At 35.8% G+C, this 8,295-nt stretch overlaps 1 protein-coding gene across 2 annotated transcripts in view; it reads left to right on the top strand.

The window, feature by feature from the left end:
• Positions 1-3,428: 3,428 nt before the first annotated feature.
• LOC130810412 (NAD-dependent malic enzyme 65 kDa isoform, mitochondrial-like) overlaps positions 3,429-8,295 on the top strand; it is a 30,561-nt gene continuing 25,694 nt past the window's right edge. For both annotated transcript variants that reach the window (XR_009041047.1, XM_057676463.1), the window contains exons 1-3: positions 3,429-3,809; positions 5,140-5,236; positions 6,726-6,844. Coding sequence is in view for 1 of the 2 variants with exons in the window: in XM_057676463.1 (XP_057532446.1) it covers positions 3,639-3,809; positions 5,140-5,236; positions 6,726-6,844 (387 nt within the window). In the remaining variant the exon portion in view is untranslated. The remainder of the gene's footprint in view (positions 3,810-5,139; positions 5,237-6,725; positions 6,845-8,295) is intronic.

The following is an 8,295-nucleotide window of genomic DNA, read 5'->3' as shown; positions in this document are numbered from 1 at the left end:
GTGCACAGGAGAAGCCGAGATATCTCAAAAAAGCCACACACGACATTACAAGAATTTGGCTTAAATAGGTACGATAAAAGGAACAAACAAAACAACAAGTTAAGCCAATAAGCAAAAGGGCTCAACTACAGGTTCCTCAACCAGAGTGCAGTGGCCCCATTTGGAGATAGAGAGGCGAATTTGATTTTGGAATCAGCTTTGATAGTGTCTACTACCCTTCCTACTGTCATTATCTTCTTCTGCCAAACCGCATCGTTTCTTACTTTCCATATAGCATATACAAGGTTGCAGAAGATTGCAGCTATCAGTTGCGATTTTCCCTTGGGTAAGCGACGTTTTCGAAGTATGTCTTTCATGTTCCCAATGTTCCAGTTTACGCCCATCCAATTTGTAAGTGCTTTCGTGCATTGAACGCTGAATTTACACTTGAAGAAGAGGTGTTCAATCGTTTCGGTTTGCGTTCCAATACTATCAATATGCTCCACATGGGTAACGACATCATTATTGATCAGACAAGGATCAAAGAGATCTTCCAAAAGTACTACATGGATCTCCTGTGCAATGATACAGATGATAGATGTCTTATCAATATGAAGGTTGTTTAAAAGGGCCCAGTTCTCTCAGCGGCGCACCAAAACCTACTCTCACTATCCTTCTTTGAGGAGGAGATTAAGAAGACACTCTGGAGTATCCCTGAAAACAAAGCTCCCGGTCTTGATGGGTTCAACAATGGATTCTACAATGGCCAGTGGTAGGTCCGGACGTGGTTAGTGCTATTCAGGACTTCTTCGACTCTGGGTCTTTCCCTAAGGCTTGGAATATGACAACCATCACCTTGATCCCGAAGACCTAGTGCCCAAAAGGTCCAGAAGACTATAGGCCCATCTCTTGCTACAATGTCATTTACAAATGCATCTCCAAACTTATCTATAGCAGACTCAAACTTGTATTGGGGTCTATCATCAACACCAATCAAGGAGCATTCGTCGCAGGGCGCAGCATCCTACATAATATCGTTCTCTGCCAGGACGTGGTAAAATATTATGGAAGGAAAAACTGCATGTCCAGCTGCCTCCTCAAAATAGATCTCCGGAAGGCATATGACACCCTAAATTGGGACTTCCTAAAGGATACGATGATCGCTCTTAGCTTCCCAGCCCAATTTGTCAAGAGAATCATGACTTGTGTTACTTCCACCCAATACTCCCTGATCTTAAACGGAAATCCACTTGAATCCTTTAAGGCTAAACGCGGAGTTCGACAAAGCGATCCTATGTCCCCTCTACTTTTTGTCATTGGCATGGAATACTTACCAAGTATCCTCAAAGTAGCAGGTGAAGCGAAGGATTTCAATTTCCACCCTAGATGCTCCAAGTTGAAACTTAATCATCTTATCTTTGCGGATGACTTGATGTTGTTCTTCAAAGGGGATATGCAATCCATCAAGATTCTCACCAAAGGTGTGGAAACCTTCTCCTCAAGCTCTGGACTCAGAGCCAATAACAACAAATCAGGTATATACCTTACTAGAGTTAATGATAGTTTCAGATCGTATGCTGCTAGTACTTTTGACTTTTCCTTCGAGACTCTTCCCGTTAAATACTTAGGCATGCCGCTCACATCCAAGCGGTACACTGCAGCCAATTGTGATTACCTAGTGGAGAAATTGACAAATTGGATACACTCCTGGTTCGCAAAGAGCCTCTCTTACACAGCTAGACTCCAACTCGTCAACTCGGTCCTCATGAGCATCGCTAACTACTGGAGCCAAACTGTTATCCTCCCCAAGCGTGTCCTGAACCAGATCAATGCGGTATGCAGGTCCTATCTTTGGCATGGTGAAACAGATAGTAAATCTCTAGTGAATGTGAATTGGGAGAAGGTATGCAGGCCCAAACAAGAAGGAGGGTTAGGCATCTGCAATTTGCAGCTTTGGAACCTAGTTGCTGTAGGTAAAATTGCTTGGCACATAAGCTCAAAGCAAGACTCTTTCTAGGTTAAATGGGTACATGAAGTGCATATGAAAAGAGGGCGATGGGAGCTCTTCAACGCCCCTATCACTGCAGACTGGGTGATCAAAAAACTTTGCAGGGTAAAGGAAAAGCCGAACAACTGGATGAAATCCCCTAAATATTTCATGGAAGTCGTCTACAAAGATCTCCTATGGACCGCGAATAAAGTGCGCTGGGCAGACACAGTGTGGAACAGAGCTGTCATTCCTAGAAGTCGCTTCGTGGTTTGGCCCGCCTACCATGAAAGACTCAAAACAAAGCAAAGGCTTAAGAGAGTGGGGTGGTGGAGGATAATCGATGCCCCATATGCGACTCCCAAACCGAAACGATAAAGCACCTCTTCTTCAACTGCGACTTCAGCTGTTAATGTGTGGAAGCGCTTAAGCACTGGCTGGGTGTCACCTGGAGTATCAAGAACATGAATGACTTACATCGCAAACGTCACATGCCTAAAACACAATGGTGACTTACAATAGCTATCTTCTGCAACCTAATCTATGCGATTTGGAACGTGAGAAATGAAGTTGTTTGGCAGAAGAAGGTTGCCAGAATCCAGAGGGTAGTTGAAACTATCAAAACAGACTCCAAAATCAAATTTAGCTCCCTAACTCTCAACGAATCTACTTACTGTTGGCTAAGGAACTTGTAATTTTGGCTAACATTGTCTATGCTTATAACTTTTCTTGTCTGGTGGCCTAGCAACCTCTGTTTATTTTGGTTTCTTTTGCTTAGTTATTTAGGCCAAGTTTTTTGTTTCACCGTGGCTTTTTTGAGATAACTAGGTCTCTCCTTTGCACATGAAGAGTGAGGAGGGGAAACTCTTCCTAGAAGGTGGCCCTCTCTTTCACATTGATGCACCTGACAAGGAGAGCCCTGGTTATCTGGGTTTTACCCTTGCTGTAATTATTTGTTTAGTGTTAATAGAAAATTGTTTGACAAAAAAAAAATAATAATAATAACATATAAATGATTATTTAATATAATAATAATGTTAATGACATTATAAATTAATTTCTTAATAATAATAATAATAATAATAATAATAATAATAATAACTTTGTGAAACTAAATAAGATCAGATCAGAAAGATTCAGATTAGATTAGAATGAAACAGACCATATCAAATTAGTCCTTAGTAAATTCAAATCAAATCCGATGAGATCAGACAAAGAGAACAGACCCTTACATAAGAAAGTCACCTACATTATTAGGCTATATATATTGGTGTATTCAAGCTAATTAGAAAGTGTTCACAAAAATAAGGACGTGAGTACATAAAATAAAAGAATAAGTGAGACATGAGCTCATAAATATAAGTAAACAGCGTAGAAGTGCAGAACAAATGTCCCACAGAAAATATTATGGTACAACTTATGATATAATTAAAAATTTATATTCAGCAAATAATATTGACAATATTTATTTGGTGCAATTATAAATTCTACCTGTGCCAAAAAATTCTATCAGGCGCCACCCTCCCATAAGAAAGATTCGAATTCACACCAATCTAAATCCCTTTAATTTCTGATTCTTACTTTCTCCAGCACAATTAGCAGCAGCGAATCTTCAACAATTCCCGGACGAACAAATTTATGCAGAATTGAAGAAATTATTTTTGCAGAAACAATGTCGGTGATTTGTAATCGAAGTAGATTGACATCGTCGTTGATCAGACGGTTGAAGCATCAAATTGCGATCGTTTTAAATCATAGATCGTTTACTACTTCAGAAGGTCATCGTCCTGCTATTGTTAATAAGCGTAGTCTAGACATTCTTCATGATCCTTGGTTTAACAAGGTATTTTTTTCGTGATTTCGTTGAATTTTTTTAGTACTTAAAATTTTTAGGAATTTAGTTTTGTGTATTTTTGACTAATTAATTTTGTGTAGTTGTTCATATTTGTTTGATTATGGCGGTCAGGTTTTTAGTTGAGTTTCTGCTGTTTGAGATTCTGATTAATTTTTGTCGTCAATTGATGTGATTGTTTGATTGTGTTGAAAGTTAACAGAATATTGGAGTTGTTTAGTGAGGAAGATAGCTCGGCAGCTAAAAATACTTTAGCGAAAAATTGAGGAAAGATTGATGTTGACTTGGATTCTGTTATGAATGAATAGCACCAGAAAGATGACTACTTTACTTGCTGGAGATACAGTGAGTTTTAGTGAAATGTGATTGGCCATTGATTTTATTGCAGTTCATTTAGTATGGAAGAAGTAGGAGAATGTTATTACTTATTAGGTCATTGATGATGACAAATTCTCACTTGATTTAGTAGTATAAGCATTGAAGGTTGAAGTGCATAGTGAATGGTCCCTAGGAGCAACTTGTTCAAAAATTGCTAATTTAGAACATGCTATTTCAACCGCAAATTTACCAAACACTCCATCTTACCGTGCCAAGATAATCTAAGATTGCTTAATAAATTATTTTTCCAAACATCAAATTAGGAGCGAGGGAGAGAATGAGGGTAAATTAGTTGCTATAGTATTCCAGTACTTCTGTTAGGTACATTCATCATATGGTGATAGGAAGAGAATAAGAAGGGTAGTTTATGTATGTATATTGACTTGTAAATCCTTCATCATTTAAATGCAAAAATTTGATTTTCATCTTTGAATAAATGGACTTTGATTATTAGTAATTTTATTTAGGGTTTTTTTTGTGCATGTTACAAAATGTTTTATATTTTGAAAATATACATTGAGACAAATTGGACGACATTTTACATTGTGACGTTTTTGTTTATACTTCTACAATATTGATAGTCAAAACTTAAAAGTTGGGTTCATCAATAGTGCAGAACACAATTTGTTGCAACTAAAAGAAAATCGATAACCATGAAGGTAGTATTAATTGATAAGTGAAGTTATATGCCTTATTTAAAATGGAAAAAGTACCTCTTAGTCAGTTTTTAGTTATCATGAATAATTTAATCTTTAGAAAGTACAAAATTTAATGAGAAGTTTAAAATAAAGATACAAAGCTCTTTGTAAAATGCAACTACTCAATTTGATGTTGAACTGTGTTGAGTTTTTTTGCTATCATTTTCATATTTAAATTTGTTTCACTTGTGATTTTTGGGATCTTCTAAATAAGATTTTATGACATATGATTGTTTGAATAGTAGGGCACCGCATTTTCCATGACAGAGCGTGAGAGGCTTGATCTTCGTGGACTTCTTCCACCAAATGTCATGACTACTGAGCAACAAATTGAACGATTTAGTCAGTTTCCACTACTCTATTTATTTGTCATTGCAATATCCATGCCTTTTCTTTAATAGCTTGATGTTTATACTCTCATTCTGTTGTATTTATCATTGTTTCCGGATCCTTTGCTAATTCTTGTGTTTTAATATTATCCTTTCATTCTTGTCCTTGTCATATCTAATAAGGATGTTCTTTTGGTTAAGGTGCAATTACATTGATTCTTATCAAGGTCGAGAATTGAAATAAAAATGCCTGATTTAATCATCATTATTCCATGTTAATGTACAAGGCACACTTGTAATAGTATGCTACAACACTTGTTATTTCATGAGAATACTCCTCTATTCTAGTGATATGTTTTTGGGAAAAAGCACTACAGTTGACCATAGTAGCTATTAACGTAAAATAGCTAACTCAAAGTTCATTAGACTTTGGCAACCATTGAGTGTTCGGACAAACCTTTACTCTTGTGTTAATAAATTCAAGCAACTGCCAAAAAGCAGCCAGTTCGAAGGTCCGTGCCTGAAATGAAATATCTAAAGCATGTGAGCTCTACCTTCAATGTTTAGGCGTCTCTGGATGATATAAAAGAAGTTCTGTTGAAAAAGTAGTACCCATAGGCACTTTGGAAGCAGTTTCCATTTTTATGAAAGTAGTATTATTTTTATAAGCTCCAAGTCCCATCAAGAATGTTGTTGGGTAGTTTCTATACTTGAAATCTTATCTTATTATTAAGGCTTTACTTAGGCTGTCCACCTTATGGTGGTGTTCATGAGCTCAGTTGGATTTTGAGTCTACTTGGTTACCAATTACTTTCTTTTCTAGCTATGGGAGGAACTTATGTGAGCATGAGTTAGCAATGAGATTGTGATATGAAGCAACTCTATTGTGAATATCAACACCATTGATTAGAATAAATTGTAGATTTGGTATACATCTTAGTATTTCATATCACAATCTGTATTGATGTCTATTAACCTAGAGCACTATCCTTTGCCCGTATAATGTCTGTACTTGTGATAGGAACTTTGGAGTATCATGTAAATCATTTTGTGATCACATTTGAAAGTTTTTTTTGGATGAGATAATTAGTCATAGAAGGTCATTATTTTACATCCGAAGAAAAGTTTGTTCAGATATCTGATCAAGTCTGATATGTATTGGGATATATTGATAATAAATTAGATTTATTGCTTACGCGTGATACGTCAAAACATTTTGGAGGTTGTCGATCGTCCATTCTAAGCAGGCAACATTATTTGTTACAATGGAGTGTTATGATCGTTCTTGTAACTATATAGGCGATGCAATGTTTGCTTCTCACCCAAATTGGAAATTAGTTATTTTCCTTGTATCTATATTAGTTCTTCTTGATGCTACTGGTGGACTATGTCTTGTATTCTATATTGCATATCTTGTATAAATTTGTTTCTTGTTACATCTTGCTACTACTGAATTTTAGTGCTTAACAAATGCTTGTTGCTAACTGTTATCAACAACACAGTGGCTGACTTGAGGAAACTTGAACTGACGACGAAGGATGGACCATCTGATACTTATGCTTTAGCAAAATGGAGGATTCTTAACCGATTGCATGACAGAAATGAAACGATGTACTACAAAGTGAGTCTACTTGTTATCTTACTTTAGTGTGTTTATTCACTTGACATTTGCAGTTATGTCTGACCCATCGTCAGCTTATTGCAATGGTTGTATTTTACTTTTTGATGCGCTTGTAAACTTTGTCGTGAGAGTGTGATACTTTGGATATGAGGGTATTATGGGTATTTCAGCATTAGTTAGCTATAGAGTATATTTGTATAAATAAGGATGAGGGGGAAATGGAAAAGATATCTGATATATCGTATACAAATTTAGTGGGTTCTATACTTCGTGGGAAAGTTCAAGCCTCTTGTATACTATCTTACTATTGTAATCTTGAATTACAACAATATACATCCTTTTATATTTCACTCAAGTTCTTTACTACTTGCTATGTTTGCCTCCAACTAATATTCTGGAATGATGATGCATCCAGTGTATGATGCATCCAATCTATTAGAAATCTGTGAACTGAAAATATTTTGGAAACATGTGTCTGAAATCATCTCTATTTATGTCTGTTTGATTTTAAATAATAATTGGATTAAAGCATTCAACACTATTGCTGAATGATCAAAATTTTTACATGAGCCCTTTCTATCTGAACTAATTTACCACGAACTTGTCAATCATTTGTGTGTCGATGTTTAGAATTCCATTTGTAGAATAGAGGAACCTCGTAATCTTGTTGAGTTTGACAGTTTATACACTGGTCTTTAGGGCAAAGATTTATAGCTTATTAATTCTAGATAACCTTTTCTTGATGAGCTTTCATTGAAATTCTAATTAAGTGTTAATATTTTTTGGAAAATTCCACGTGGTAACCACGAGTTTTTGACATTTCCATGTGGTAAACAAACATTTTTTTAATTCTCATGGTGCCCTGAAATTTCAACCTTTCCATGTGGTTGACAAAAGTTTTTTCTCTTTGTTAAATTAAATACTCATTTCAAACAAAATTTGATTAATGTGCCTCATATTGCGGCGTTTTTTTATAAAAAATCATTATGATGGGTAATAATAACATAAATTTAACAAATAGCTTTACCTTTTGTCTAGCAAGTGGAAAAGTTATAAGCTTAGGGTCACCATGGGATAAAATAAAAACGTTTGTCCACCAAGTGGAAAAGCCAAAAACTCATGGTCACCACATAAAAACTCCCTCTTTCTTTTTTTTTTTTTTTTTTTGTTGCTTAGGTTGAGTGTTGTGTATGACATCTTGGGCTCACAAATGGCTCTCTAGGCATCAGCATTTTTTATTCTATTAGCAAAGCACCTGAAATGCTATCCATGAAGTTAATGTCATCGAGGATATAATATACTTCTATTAATTCTTGTATATGGGGTAGAAGTGCATTTAACTTAATTTGATGCCTTGACAATTAGGACTTGGTAATCATGAACTAACCTTTGTTTTATCTGTTGCATCTGCATGTGGTTGGTGATGTTTGTAAAATGTTAGAAGCTCTCAC

This window comes from Amaranthus tricolor, chromosome 4 (genome assembly GCF_026212465.1).
Source record: "Amaranthus tricolor cultivar Red isolate AtriRed21 chromosome 4, ASM2621246v1, whole genome shotgun sequence".
In the NCBI taxonomy this organism is placed as follows: Eukaryota; Viridiplantae; Streptophyta; class Magnoliopsida; order Caryophyllales; family Amaranthaceae; genus Amaranthus; species Amaranthus tricolor.
Note: the sequence above shows the minus strand (reverse complement) of the source record. Positions and strands in the feature narration are given on the sequence as shown.